The 16,162-nt window shown below is 34.2% G+C and overlaps 1 protein-coding gene across 1 annotated transcript in view; it reads left to right on the forward strand.

Moving 5' to 3' along the window:
- The window catches only part of LOC109078142 (latent-transforming growth factor beta-binding protein 4-like), an 86,801-nt gene extending 75,301 nt beyond the window's left edge, over window positions 1–11,500 (forward strand). Inside the window, exons 28-38 of the mRNA XM_042743412.1 lie at window positions 35–160; window positions 1,166–1,309; window positions 2,640–2,864; window positions 4,050–4,121; window positions 4,202–4,330; window positions 4,413–4,556; window positions 5,679–5,831; window positions 7,557–7,824; window positions 9,032–9,288; window positions 10,224–10,373; window positions 10,459–11,500. Coding sequence (XP_042599346.1) covers window positions 35–160; window positions 1,166–1,309; window positions 2,640–2,864; window positions 4,050–4,121; window positions 4,202–4,330; window positions 4,413–4,556; window positions 5,679–5,831; window positions 7,557–7,824; window positions 9,032–9,288; window positions 10,224–10,285 — 1,580 coding nt within the window. The 3' untranslated portion in view covers window positions 10,286–10,373; window positions 10,459–11,500. The remainder of the gene's footprint in view (window positions 1–34; window positions 161–1,165; window positions 1,310–2,639; window positions 2,865–4,049; window positions 4,122–4,201; window positions 4,331–4,412; window positions 4,557–5,678; window positions 5,832–7,556; window positions 7,825–9,031; window positions 9,289–10,223; window positions 10,374–10,458) is intronic.
- Window positions 11,501–16,162: the final 4,662 nt, after the last annotated feature.

The raw sequence follows: 16,162 nt of genomic DNA on the forward strand, positions 1-16,162 counted from the left end.
CACGTGCAGAATGACAGCCGGGTCTCTCTCGCAGACATTAACGAGTGCGCTAACGAGACTGTGTGCGGACATCACGCCTTCTGCCAGAATCTGATCGGCACGTATCAGTGTCTGTGTGACCAGGGCTACGAGTCCACCGGCGATGGACAGATGTGTGTGGGTGTGTGTGTGGGTGAGTGAATGAATGAGGCCTTTAAAAACACAGGAGTTATTACAGAAATGATATACTTCAAAAGAGTGTGAACTGCATGCTCTCAGGCACTTAATGCACTCACTGCATGTTATTTAAATAAAAGTGCATTACAGTTTAAATGTGTATTAATGCAATTTGTTATACTTAAGAGTTTTTAAGTCTTTATATGTCATTTCATAATTACTTCTATTGTCTTTGAAACATGGTGAAAGTTTCTGCTGAATTTATTGACAAGCATTTATGATCAACTAAAATATACTTTTCAATGTCTTTTTTATTGAAACGTCATGTATTTATGTATACTTATTCTAAATTCTATTTGTAATTACACATTTTTAATTAAAACATGATGATGTAAAATGCACTTTAAAGTAACAAATACATTTGGCATGATTTCAAAGTGCACTTTTAAAAGTGTACTTAAATTGCCACCATATAAAATTAAATTAAAATAAAATAAAATAAAATAAAATAAAATAAAATAAAATAAAATAAAATAAAATAAAAAATAAAATAAAAAATAATATAAAATAAAATAAAATAAAATAAAATAAAATAAAATAAAATAAAATAAAATAAAATAAAATAAAATAAATAAATAAATGGGAAAAACAAGGGGATTATTCCTAGCTCATGGCTAAGATTCTTTGAAGTAAAACTTTTAATATATATATATATATAAATGGGAAAAACAAGGGGATTATTCCTAGCTCATGGCTAAGATTCTTTGAAGTAAAACTTTTATATGTTAATAAACATAGTCATGAAAGTGTCTCTAAGTCACTTAAGTGGCCTTTTATTTCATTAACATAATATTTGCAAGATTTGAATTCCACCATAAGTGCACATTCGATACAATTAGGCACACTTCTTTTTCATGAGGGAAAACTTAAGTTTATTATTTCTCTCACTCTCTCTCTCTCTCTCTCTCTATGTAACCCTGTGTCTCCCTGTGTGTCTCTTTCTGCGCAGACATAAACGAGTGTGAGACGATGCAGGGTGTGTGTGGCTCTGCACGCTGCTGGAACGTCGAGGGCTCGTTCACATGTGAGTGTGAGAACGGACAGGAGGAATTCGACCCGATGGCAGGCCAGTGTGTGAGCAGAGAGAGCGCAGGTAACACACACACACACACACACACACACACACACTCGCTCTCTCTCTCTAATGAACCTCCAGCAGGAGCTCTGTAACTCTGTTTCAGTGCTGCCCTCTACTGGTAGTACTACAACTACTGCTAATAATAATGATGATGAAAATAATAACAGTATTAATAAGTTTACTTTTTATTGCTATGATAAGGGCACTTTATATAACATAAATATATGCATAGCAAACAATATAACAACAAACACAATGCCTCTGTTCGAAAAACAAGTAAGCTGCTTGACTTTCTGCTGACTATGAGTGAGCGATGTAACACTGATGTAACACTCTACATAGGCAGCAATTCTGTGTCATACAAGTAAAAATCCTTGTGCAGATATTGGGTAAATAATCAACCTTTATTTAAATTGAACTATGTTTACCAATATCTTTTTTATTGAAATAATAGTATCCTTCGGGGGTACATATAATGTACTTTAAAAAACATACTTAAGTGTGAACTGAGTGTGAATTTTTGGACACTTAACTGTATGTTATTTACAAACAAATAAAAATGTATTATAGTTTACATTTATTAAATGCAGTTAGTTAAATTTAGGAGTGTTTTGACCCACTTAAATAGGACTTTGTTATACGTCATTTCATAACTGCTTCTATTGCTTTTAAAATCGTACTTCTTCGTACTTAACACATGACAAAATATTATTTAAACATAATGATTTAAAATGTACTTTAAACTAGAGTGTTTTGACATCATTATTAAAGCCTACTTAAGTGTGTTAAGAAACTGTTGTGAAAGTGTTGCTCTAAGTAACTTAAGTGGCCTTTTAAGTAATATTATATTATTTGCAAGGACATTTATATATATAATGTATATATACTTTTAAAATTTGAAGTATACTACAAGAGCACATTCAGTACAATTAAGTGCAATTTTAGAAATGATATTTAAAATTGTAGTTATATATATAGTCATTATCTGGACACTGTCTTGAATGCGTTCTTGAGTTCTGAAGGTTTATTAATATTTATATAGTAACAGGAAAGTGTGTCTGGTCACACTTTAGTTTGGGGACTAATCCTACTATGAACTAATCATTAATTATGACTTTTACCTCAATAAACTCCTAATTTATTTTATTTATAGTTAGTAAGGTGGTTGTTAAGTTTGGGTATTGAGTTGGATTTAGGGAACTAGAATATGTTCGTGCAGAATAAGCCATTAATATGTGCTTTATTAACAGCCAATATGCTAGTAATGTGCATGCTAATAAACAGCTAGCTGATAGTGAGAACTGGTCGTTATAATGAAGTGTGACTGCGTGTGGATTGGCTGCAGGTGGGTCGGAGCCGTCAGGCAGTGCCTCCTCTTCCTCGGCTGGATCGTCCGGCTCTCTGCCGCAGACTCGGCCCGGAGAAACCAGAGAGTGTTACTACGGCGTATCTGAGCCGTACTCCTGCAAGATACTGGCCCCAAACACCACGCTGCAGGAGTGCTGCTGTACAGCGGGACAGGGCTGGGGCCTCATGTGCCAATATGACGTCTGTCCCGAGACGGGAACAGGTGAACAAACACACACTAACACTGAGGAAATGCTGCAGCAAATCCGTCTGGCCTTGTGAATAATAAGTACACTCTAGCATACTGTGAAGTAGTGATTACAGAAATTATATACTTTAAAATTATATTCAAATTGTTATTTTAGTATCATTGAGGTATGTCTTTTTATTGATATTTTTTGTCTGTTTTAATTTTTATATTTTAAATTAAAATTTCAGTTAATTTATTTTTGTTTAGTTTGAGTTTGTTTGTGTGTGTGTTAGTAATTTTGTAGGGTTTTTTTGTATCATTTTCAGTATTTTTTTTTTATGTCTATATACTTAAAAAAAAAATTAGTTTTAGTTAAGTACATCATGATAAACTACATTAAAATTATAAATGTTGAATAATTAGCTGAAATAATGTTTAATATTAAAATGTAAGGTTTATCTTATTTAAAGTAACAATTTAATTCTGTTTAGTTTAGTTTAGTTTAGTTTAGTTTAGTTTTTTTTTTAGTTTTTTTTATTTTAGTTTAGTTTATTTTGTTTAACTGTGATGAAAGGTTTGGATCCACTTCAAATGTTGACTACTATATAATAATCCTAAAAAATAAATAAGGTTTTTGGACACTTAATTGCATGTTTAAATTATAATGCAAATTTATTAAAATAGTTTAAATGTATTAAAATGAATTTATGAAATGTATTTTATGTACTGAATTGATGAATGTTGAGAACATTCTTAAGTGCATTTTAATTTGATTTCATAATTCAAAAGTTTTTGAAATTTAAATTCAAATATACTTTAATATAATTTCTATTGAAACTTATATATCATTTTAAAAATATTTGCAATTACACATTTAAGTGTATTGGATCTACACATTAAATCAATAAAATGCATTAACTTTATGTAAGTAAACACATCAAAATATGTGTCTTTAAATGACATGACAAAAGATTATTATACCATAATGATTTTAAATGTGTTTTAAATTAAAACTTTAAATTTGACATTAGTGCAAAGTGCACTTTTTAAAAGTCTACTTAAGTGTGTTAAGAAACAGTCATAAAAGTGTCTGTCTTTAATTCCAGTTAAATTTCATTAATATCTGCAAGGACAGTATTAAAAATATGCTTAAGATTTCAAGTTTTCACACAGATGAGTTTCTCACTTTTTTCCTGTCATCAATATCTCTCCGTTCAGTGGAGTTCCAGTCACTGTGTCCCAGTGGAAAAGGGTACATCACCACCGAAACGGGAGCGTTCAGCTACAAGGGTAAACAGACTCTCACATAAACGTCCCGCAAGTCTCCATGCATTGGCTGTTTCTAATCTGAGTGTGTGTTCTCTGGACAGATGTGGATGAGTGTAAGCTCTTTGATCCGGAGGTGTGTAAAGGTGGCGTGTGTGTCAACAACATTCCCGGCTACGCCTGTTACTGTCCCAGCGGATTCTACTACGACACGGATCTGCTGGAGTGCATCGGTCAGCCTTCAAAACACTAGAGCCGGCTGGGATAGAAGTCAGCTCAGCAGACTGATGTTTCTGTCTCTCTGTCTTCCTGTAGATAATAATGAATGTGAGAGTGAGGAGACCTGCACTGGCGGTCAGTGTGTCAATACACTGGGAACGTTCTACTGTACGTGTGAGCCCCCTCTAGTGCTGGACGACACACAGCGCAACTGTGTCAATGCCAGCGGCCTCGCTGAGGGTGAGAGACGCACAGAGACACAGAGACAACGACTTCTCTGCCACTGGCTTTGACAACATTTAGCAACCACCAGTATTTCATGCTGGCCATATAACTATTTGTATTTTATTACAAGAAAGATTATTGTCTTTTCCATTATGATAATGGAATGATATTTGATTTTACTACTATATATCATTAATATATATATATATATATATATATATATATATATATATATATATATATATATATATATATATATATATATATATATATATTATGATAATGGAATTATATTTAATTTTACTGATATAAATTTTTAGATATTTTTTATATAAAATATACGTTAAGTCTTTAATTTTAAAAAGAATAATTATTTTTTTATTTCAATAATTATTTCTGTCCCTATGATAATGATATTATACTTTATTTTACTACTATACATTTTTATTATATATTTTTATATAAATTATGAGTTAAGAGTTTCAGTTTAAAGATATATTTAATTGTTTATATATATATTTTTGTCCCTATGATAATTTTATTTGATTGCTATACATTTTTTGTCTTTTGTGTGTGTGTGTGTGTGTGTGTATATATATATACAGTTTTTAGTATATTTTTATAAGAATTCTATGTTAAAGATTTTCATTTTAGTTCAGCCAAAAATGAACCCTCGTGTCCTTCCAAACACATGATTTGAAACACAAATTAAGATATTTTGAATGTCCCTCCATTGAAAGTCCAGTTCACCAAAAAAATCTAAGTTAAAGAAAAGTTAAATATCCTGTAATAAAGCACTTTAAACAGATTTAATGTAGGTTTTTATTCACATATTCACCAACACACATTTAGAGCTCATGAAATCGGGTCAGCGGAAGCTCAAACACTTGAATGACATGCAAGAATAAACCACTTGTGGAAGTTCATTTAAACATATCTTCATTTGTGTTTTAAAGATAAATGAAACCCTTATAAGTTCCGAACGACATAAGAGTGAGTAACTGATGACAGAAATGTAATAATTTGGTGAACTGTCCCTTTAAGAATGGAAAAAAATTTAAGTTGCTATGTGTAAAATGACAACTTTAGGTCCTTTTTAAAGTTTATTTGTTGTCTGTCTGTCTATGTTTTTCTCAGATGAGAACTTAAACTTCTGTTGGCGTCACGTCACAGCGAGTCTAGTGTGTCAGAGCCCTTTGTTAGGAGCTCAGCTGACCTTCACTGAGTGCTGCTGTTTGTATGGTGAGGCCTGGGGTCTGCAGTGTGCCCTCTGCCCCCGCAGAGATGAAGGTACACACACACACACACACACACACACACATGTTTGTATGGTGAGGCATGGGGTCTGAAGTCACACACACACACACACACACACACAACACACAAAAGGACCTTGTGCCTTTCAGAACTAGATTCTCAATGCATCACAATTTGTGTACTTATGCACTATTCCTGTGTCATTTTGTAGTATAAATAGTGCGAGTAGTGAGTTCACACTGAAAATTTCACATAAAAAAGTGTGCTTTAAATACCTGAATGGTGCACACAAAAAAAAAAAAAAAAAAAAAAAAAAAAGTGTGGCATGTTGGACAAAATCAGGCTATAATTGTTTATGACAAAATAACCTTATAAAATTCATACATTACATGGTTGAGTACATAGTGTATAAGTGCATAGTGTATTTGGGACGCATCTAATGCCTTTTAAATTCAATTCAACTCCTTAATTTGAATTTTTTTGAATAAATTACTCAGGCAGTGGAAGATTTTTCTCTTTTCTTTTTTTTTTTTTTTTGATCTGAAGTCTTCAAAATCAAGACAAACAACATTAATCAGGTTTACAAACCTTGTGAAAGCAGTGTGCTAAAATGTACTGAATGTGCACTTGAAGTGTCCTTCAAATCTCAGAACTATGCTACTGAAGACTGTACTTGCAGATAATATAATACTATTAAAATAAAAGAGCACTTAAGAGAGACTCTTTCATGACTGTTTCTTAACACACATTAGAAGACTTTTAAAAAGTGCGCTTTGTAATGATGTCAAATTAATAGTTTTACTTTTGAATACATTTGAAATATAATAATAATTTTTTATAATATTTTGTTGTGTTTTAAAGAAGTACACTTGTTTTCATGTGTTTACTAACATACTAAAGCAAGTGTAAAGCCCTGTATATTTGAACCGTAGCATGATTTATGATATTAAGTTTAAAGTTTAATTGTACTAAATTGCAGTTTAATTCCAAATATGCAATTGCAAATATATTTAAACACAAGTTTCAATAGAAATTACATTAAAATATATTTTAAATGCTTGTCAGTACATTCAGCAGTAAGTTTTACCATATCAAAGACAATATGTGACCCTGGAGCACAAAACCAGTCTTAAGTGTAATTTTTTCGAAATTGAGATGTATACATCATCTGTAAGCTGAATAAATAATCTTTCCATTGATGTATGGTTTGTTAGGAGGACAATATTTGTCTGAGATACAACTATTTGAAAATCTGGAATCTGAGGGTGCAAAAAGAATCTAAAATATGAGAAAATCATCTTTAAAGTTGTTCAAATGAAGTTCTTAGCAATGCATATTACTAATCAAAAATTAAGTTTTGTTATATTTATGGTAGGAAATTTACAAAATATCTTCATGGAACATGATCTTTACTTAATATCCTAATGATTTGTGGCATAAAAGAAAAATCGATAATTTTGACCCATACAATGTTTTTTTTGTTTTTTTTTCTATTTATAAAAATACACCCCAGCGACTTAAGACACTTATAAACATATAAACATGTACTTAAGTCCTACTTAAGTGGGTCAAAATACACTCTAAACTTCTAAAGTTGTGAGTAACATGCAGTTAGAGTAACATGCAGTTAAGTGTCCATAACATTACATTAAGTGTACTTCTTTTTCAGAGGTGAAAATAAAGATCCTTTTTTGTTGTTTCTTTTCTTTGAATTTCAATTTTCCCTCATTCCAATTTCTCTGTCTGACTCCTGATTAGAGGCCTATGAGGCTCTGTGTAATGAGTTCGGTCCTCCTCCTTACTCTCCTCGTTACTACGAGCGCTTCGGCCCGGGGCCCCTGCCTGGAACAGGAGGGTACCGCCCGCCCTACAGCCCCCCAGAGTACCCCGAACCCCGGCCGGGACGCCCCGACTACGTGTCCCCTGATTACGATGACTACAGTTCTGGACGGCGGTCAGGGCTGAGAGGCAGACCCCCCAGCTCATACGGGCTCCCAGACGCCCCCTACAGGCCCCCGGCCCCGGGGTGAGTGGGTCACTCGCACGATACACTACTGCAATCCTTTTAACTGCTTACACACAGAGGGCCCTATCATACACCCGGCGCGATGCAAGTGTTTTTTGCTAGTTTCAGCCCGACGCAGTTATCATTTTTACATCCGGCGCCATGTTATTTAAATAGCAAATGCATTTGCGCCCATTTCTGCACTCATGGGCGTGCTGGTCTGAAAACAAGGTGTGTTCAGGTGCATTGTTGGCGCGTTGCTATTTTGAGGCAACTAAAATAATTTGACCACCTAAAACCTGGTGTAAAGTCAATGGCGCAGTATTTTTTTGGTATTTAAAGAGCGTGCTGGTAATATAGGCGGGTGCACTCTGCTTATTACACACACAGGGACTTGCAGCAGCACACAAACATGCCAAATATTAAAAATTAAAGGATTGCAATGTAAAAGATTATTATTGTGAAGGCTACATAAATATAAAATTCCCTACATGTCATAATGGATAGTCATTGCATGGATCAGAATTAGGCTACCTATTTGCTCGTGCATGAGAAGCTCCATTTTATCTCTGGAGACACGTTTTGTTTTTGCGCTCGCAAATTCCGCCGTGTCAATATCGAATCCGCCATGGCACGAGCACAACTGGCTCTTAAAGGGAATGTGAAATGAAACTCTGATTGTTTTATTGCACGTTATGTCCAAAACACACCCATTAATCATTAAGAGAATAGGGACAACCCTTTTAGACCATGCGCCGGGATCCGGACATGCCTTGCTCTTTAGATCATATGCTTAGATCGTTAAAATAGGGCCCAAACTTTTTACTTGTCACACAATTTCTGAAAGATGACACTCAAACAGCAGAACCACACACCAAATCCACAAAACCATACACTAATTCTCAGCCTTTGACTCAGTTTTCAATTTCATAAATCACTTTTTGCAAAACACAACACACAATTCTCTATGTAACACACAAAAATCTAACAGGAATTAATATAATGGCAAATGTGTTTGCAGATGTTTGCTTCTGAGATGCGTTATTTTGAAATTCTGAATGCAGTGCTTGATTTTGCAAGAGATGTGAGGCATTTTGCATTTTGTGCGTGCAATTCTTGGATTTGTGTGTAAAGTTTGAAAAAAAAAAAAAGAGGCAAAGTTTTGAAAATGTGTGTAAGTAAACTGTAATAACCTGATTGTGTGTAACTGTACTCGACTCATTTCCAGTGGAAGTCGTTACTATGAGGATGAGGAGGATTATGAAACTGCGCCTGGCCCTCCCTTCAGTATCACGGAGCCTCGCGGCGAGCGGACGTTCGATGCGCGACCCCTGCCGGGACGTCCAGACGGGGCTCCGCTCAGTTTGGCCCCGCTTCCGGAAAACTCCCCATACAGCGAGGGGGAGGGGGAGGAGTCATGGAGAGCCCCGCCCCCATTCCCAATGTTTCCTGACAGACGGGAGGGACCGCGACGAGTCTATGAGCGTGAGTCTGAAATTAAAGTCTACCCTAGTGAAAAAATTACTAACATGTATTTGAAAATGTTTTGAAAAACATTTATTTTGTGCTAAGTATACTACATGTTTTTGTGCTTAATTAAAGTACCCTGCAATTGTACTTTTGGTATAACATACTAAACTGGTATATTTAAAGTATGAATAAGAAAAGCTAATTTTGTGCTTCATGCACTTTGATTGTGCTAAAGTGGAAGAAATATCTCGCATTTAAAGACTGATATTATAAAGAGATCAAACAGTCCTTATTAATAATCATATTAAAGCACATTTTAGGCTTAAAATATTAATTTTATATCATTAAGTCTTAAGTGATTATATATGATTATATAAGTGTTAATAAATATGTTAATGGATTCAAAGTATATTTAGTATGAAATAAATGTACTGTATATAAAATAAATTGTGATTTTTTATTTTTTTCCCTAGGGTAGTTATTAGAATAATGTAAAAAAAGATACTAAACCAGTCCAAGATGGTTTGCTGGTCTGGTTTTAGATTATAACTCACAGAAGTTGTCTATACTGCAAAAAAAATATAAAAATCTTCATATGTAATTTCATAATTACTTCTATTGTCTTAAGTTACTGCCAAATGTACTGACAAGCATTTATGATCATCTAAAATATACTTTAATGTCATTTCTATTCAAGCTAGAATGTCATAAATTTCACATTACACAATTTCAATTGAGTTGCAATGTAGAACATTTAAAGTATATTAACTTTAAATGCAAATCAAATAATGCACTACGAATAAAATGACAATCAAGTACTTTACATGTGCTTTAGTACATTAGTCAACACATCAAAATAACTACTTATGTAAAATATTATTAAAACATATTGAAATAAAAAACTTGGTGCATGAACACAGTAGCAGCCGTGATTCCTGTGTGTGTTTTAGGGAGATACGAATCCTACGGGAGTCTGAGTTCAGAAGAGTGTGGCATTGTCCACGGCTGTTAGTGTGTGTGTTTTATCCGCGTGGAGGAAGGTTACACGTGTGACTGTTACGACGGCTATCAGCTGGACATCACTAGCATGACGTGCACAGGTAGATAGTTCCTCACTGATCCTCCGTTCTCAAGTAGTCACACCACTAGAGGAAGCGACTAAATGTGTGTGTTTGACTCCTGCAGATGTGGACGAGTGTGACGATGAAGACGCGCTCGACTGCGTGAACGCTCGCTGCGTGAACACGGAGGGCTCATACAAGTGTGTGTGTCTCAGGGGCTTCATCATGTCCCGAAGACCCAACCACTGCATCCCGGCTTGATCGGGGACTGCATTTAGAGACTTACTAATTATTTTTCCTTATTTCCACCACCTTGCTGTAAATTGTTGATTTCATGACAATACTTGTGTGTATATCCAAAAGTCTAATAGTGAAGCTTTACACATGAGGATCAATACTGTTGTACGCAAAAGAAAAATCGGTAACACTTCACGCCTTTATTTATAATGCATTATAAAGTATTTGCAATGCATGTTGTAATGCATAAATAATAGTAACCAAAGTTAAAATGCATTATAATATTTGAAGGGTTCTTTTTCATGCATTAACACTTTCTTAAGTGTGTGTTTAGTGAATAGCTTACATTTAGTCATTTAGTACATTTAGCAGACGCTTTTATCCAGAAGCAATCAGAATCAACAAAAGAGCTGCATTATAATGTATTTTAACTCTGGTTCACGGGATGCATTATGAAGTGCATTACAACACATGATTAATGCATTAAAAGTTTTATCCATTTCTTACTTTTATAATGTATTATATATAAAGTGTTATCAAAAAATTATATATTAGTGGACTTTTTCATTGGTTTAAATGCAGCTTGAATGTCTGTCATAAATATCTACGAGACTGCATAAACTAGAAGTGTTTTTACTCAGATTTCATATTTATATACCCATATCATTGAAGGCAATTCCATGTATACTATATATGAATAGATGTATTTTTGTCATATGTCGAAATTTCACCACGTTGCTATTTGATACTGTAAAATCTCTTTTCTGTCTTTGGTCTGTCAGAAACCCCCGCGTCACGTAACACAAAATGCACTGTATTTGTGGGGAAATGCAGTCGTGAACTGCTATTGTACATCTCAGATGTTTTTATGTGTACGTTTTTGATCTCTTCTATGTCGTCTGGAAATATATTTGCACACGTTCCCACCGGTCCCGAAGTGTTTGTTTGTTGATGAGCGTCCTTCACGATTTTTCCTCTAAATGTGTCCGATATAACTGAAATCTCGTTGTTGTCTCTCTTTCGCTCACGTGCTTTGTTTGAGAAGGTTTGTAACCAGCTTATCTCTGCGTGGTCCTAATGTTCCTAGTGTTTATATGAATCCAGCTCATAAGTCCTTTTATAGGCCAATCCTCCCACATCACTCAGCCAAGCCGATTAACGGGTTCACTTCGCTCCTAATGTACTTCGCTGGATTGCAGCGAGCAGCGGAATATCAGCTTTCTCTCCATTGTGTGGAGGATTTCAGTTTTCCCCGTAAACTTCCTCTGATCCTCCTTTGTTGATGGTCCTCAAGTGTGTTGAGGTTAAACAAGGCCTGAACTGGACTGGCACGAGTACAAATGACTCACTCACTCACTCACAAACACACAAACACGGCGATGCCAGACTGGAATTGGCTGCTGAATGTTTATGGTGGAGTTTTAGGTCAAAGTGCTTGGATTCAGTTAAGTTTCCACTGACGTCACCATGTAGTGACACTATCATTGATTTACACGCTGCTGTTACGGCTACGGGTCATTTTAGAAGAGAATAATATTCATTGTGTTGCTGTGGTGGATGAGTGAATCTCACAACGAAATGCGTGGGTCATGTTTAACCCCAACATGATATATAAGTACATACATACATACTGAACACACACACACACACACACACATATATATATATATATTTTTTTTTTTTTTTGCAGTGCGTTTCATTATCATGACAAATAAATTTCCCCACATAATTCTCCTTAATGTAATGCTACATAAATAATGAGATGAAAATCATCTTTTCCAGACACATTTTTTAATTGACATTAATATTCAGTACAACAAATACTACCATGATATATAGTTACATCTGTACTTTACAATTACATTTATTTTGTTTTTATTTGTTTTTTTTTTTCGTATTTTTCCTGAAAAAAAGTATCACAGTTTCCACAAAAATATTGTGCAGCACAACTGTGTTCAACATTGATAATAATCAGAAGTGTTTCTTGAGCAGCAAATCATCATATTAGAATGATTTCTGAAGATCATGTGACACTGAAGACTGGAGTAATGATGCTTAAATACAGCTTTGAGCAAAGGATTAAATTAAATTTTACAGTATATTCACATAGAAAACAGTTATTTTGAAATGTAGTGTAATGATTTCTGTATTTTTGATCAAATAAATACTTCTTTAAAAACGTTAAAAATATATATATTTCTGACCTCAAACTTTTGCACAGTAGTGTATATATCCACAATGACTTTGTGGAATTTTTATTCAATATGTATTAGATTATTATTTATTTGAATCACCATGTATTTTACAAAAAAAAAAAAAAAAAAAAAAAAAAAAACTACAGGTCATAAACACAAGAGACTCATTCAAAAATAAACCCATATTGCATGATTTTATTTTATAATATTTAACAAACAAATACATTTCCCCCTCAAATTTGCTGTATGCAGATAAGAAACTTACTTCAGAAACATTTATTTACATTTACATTTATGCATTTAGCAGACGCTTTTATTCAAAGCAACTCACAGTGCATTCAGGCTAACATTTATTATTTTTTTTTACCTAACATGCATTCCCTGGGAATCGAACCCATGATTTTATTTTATAAAAATGTCTTGTTTTATAATATAATTTCTTGATTTCTAGGTGAATTCTGATCCTGCCATTTCTTGAGAGTTCCTGTGAGTGTCTGTGTGGATGGAGTTTGAGAGTTTGAGTGTGTGCTCCTGCTCGTGTTAGTGATGGTGAGAGTCAGTGCTCTGTCAGATTTCCTCTCTCTCTCTCTCTCATATGACACTGCAGTAAAGAACACAGCGGCACAGCTCCTGATCTCACACACAGCATGCGAGCGTCTGCTAGAGAAACACGAGTATGTCACACTATCACTGAATGATGCCAACACCAATTGTCTGAATTTGTTGCTGAGGAGGCCTCTCCTGGATTAAGGCCTGTGGGGAACAAGACAGGTGTTCCTGGCCGGCCTAGACACTAATCCTCTCACCTGCGCTGGGTCAGAAATGGGTCAGTGTTCTGTAACACTCCAAAACAGGGTCATCACCTCACGCCCCAAACCGGGTCAACATCTCACAGCCGAGTGGCTCATATTTTTAGGAAGCACTCTAATCCTCCTCACACCACAATATAACTCTGTGAGTTATGTAAATCCACTTCTATAGTGAGAAGAACAGACACTTTTGTGGAAAACACTGAAAAGAACTGTAATGATTATGTAATGGATGATGTGCAGCTGCTCAGGTCCGTGTTTTGTCTTGTTTATGCTGCCATAATGACCATCTGACTACATGATCCCACTTATTTCATGCAAAAATAGTAATATATTAGAAATATTTTTTTCCCCAATTTTAGTTATTCTTGGTACATCAAGTTAAACTAAATAAAAATGAGAAATGTAGATTTTTTTATTATCATATTTTATTTCAGTTCGGCGGGGGTGGGGGGGGTCATAATGTTTTTATGATTTTTACTAATTTGTAATTACTACTGTATATTTGACAAAGAAATATTATGCATGTTCTATAAAGATTACAATGAATAATAAACATTTCAGATTCTGCGCTATTTCTAGGTCACTTATCAAATTGGTGACACTGATCATGTGACTCTAAGGACAGACATTCAGATGTTGTTCTTTCATTGAAGCATGAAAATGAGAGTCAGGTTGTACACAAACGTGTGGCTCTTTCAACTTTTCACTGTAATTGTGATGATAATCATTTGTGCTGAATCATTTGTGTATTTTCATGTAGTAACAACTCTCAGAAAATGTATCTCAGTTCATAACAAAGTACTGCATGTAATAAGGTTACGCAGGCATGAGCATTGCATCACAGTGTGTGAGACAGACAGGTTTATGTTTCTCATAGTAGGTCACTGGAGTACAAAGAGTGCAGCTAAATACTGAGCCTCAGCACTTTTCAGGCATCATGGCTGCATCATGTAATCCTGCATCTGCACAAATCCTGACCTACTGACTGGACATCCACAGCCGCGCTCCCAATCTGACCACTACTAGAAATAAACCTGTGTCTGATGCCTTCGTTTGGATCGCTAATGAAATTCATTTTCACCTTTAACATATTAGCCTAAACCAGTGCAATTGTCTAGTAAAATTTTACACTAAGGTTTATTTTGTCAAAATTACTTGACTTCATAAGTTAGGGTTATTATAGTTAACTAAAACTAAAAACATACAATAAAATATAAAATAAAGATGTTTATAAAAAAAATGAAAATGAAATAAAAAAAAAAAACATTTTATTTCATATAGTTGTAAACTTTTCTCAGTTCTCACTAAAATAACTAAAAGTAAAACTGAAATAAAAATTTATGAAAACTGCATAGACATTTAAAAAAGCTAAAATCACAAAACAGCAAAATTACTAAAACTAAAATGAAAACAGAAAATATAAAAACTAATTTAAAATATAAATATATATATATATATATATATATATATATATATATATATATATATATATAAATATATATAATAGTATCTCAGAGATACTAAAATAGGTTTACTTGAACTAATAATAATTCTACAGTATTTAATCACCGTTGCTATCATTTCAACATTTAGTACTACAGTTTTAAAATCAAGAGTTTATCTGTTGACATTCGTTAATACACAGTGAATTATTAATAATTATCTCAGATAAGTCCTTCAAGGTATCTTGGAGAGGTGAGGTGTCCAAGTCGCAACATCTAACTACTGGGGTGCCTCAGGGCTCAGTTCTTGGACCACTTCTCTTCTCTGTCTACATGGCATCACTAGGTTCTGTCATTCAGAAACATGGCTTTTCATAGCACTGCTATGCTGATGACACTCAACTCTACCTCTCATTCCATCCTGATGATCCGACAACAGCTGCTCACATCTCAGTTTGTCTACCAGACATTTCTTGCTGGATGAAGGACCATCACCTTCAACTCAATCTTGCCAAGACTGAACCGCTTGTGGTTCCAGCAAACCCATCGTTTCATCACAATTTCACCAATTCAGGCACAAAATCACTTTCACTGACCTTTAAATTAAATGTTCCCTCCTGGTAGAATGACCTGCCCAACTCTATCCGAGCAAGAATCTTCAAGAATCGGCTAAAAACACATCTCTTCCATCTTTATTTGACCCTCTAATTCTAGCACTCTATATTCTAATTCTATTTTTGATTGCTTCCTTGTTTTATAACTTGCAAGACAGTCATTGGTTACACTTTATTTTAAGGTGTCCTAGTTACAGTGTAATCATATATTTAAGTGCTGAGTAATATTATTTAACTACATGTACTTTCCATATGGTTAGGATTAAAGTAACTTGCATGTAATTATGCATAATTAATTGTTATTACAATAGTAAGTATGTGTAGCATGTGTAACAAAGGGCACCTTAAAATAAAGTGTTACCCAGTTGTTTATTAATTGTAATATGCTGTAGAAAAAGCACTTTCTCATTGTTAGTTCATGTTAGCTAATGCATTAACTAATGTTAACACATGAGTCCTTATTGTAAAGTGTTACTAATTTTCTCTCTCAAAAACCACTTAACATACTTTACCATGTAAAAGACATCA

The sequence above is a fragment of the Cyprinus carpio genome, chromosome B18, assembly GCF_018340385.1.
Source record: "Cyprinus carpio isolate SPL01 chromosome B18, ASM1834038v1, whole genome shotgun sequence".
Lineage (NCBI taxonomy): Eukaryota > Metazoa > Chordata > Actinopteri > Cypriniformes > Cyprinidae > Cyprinus > Cyprinus carpio.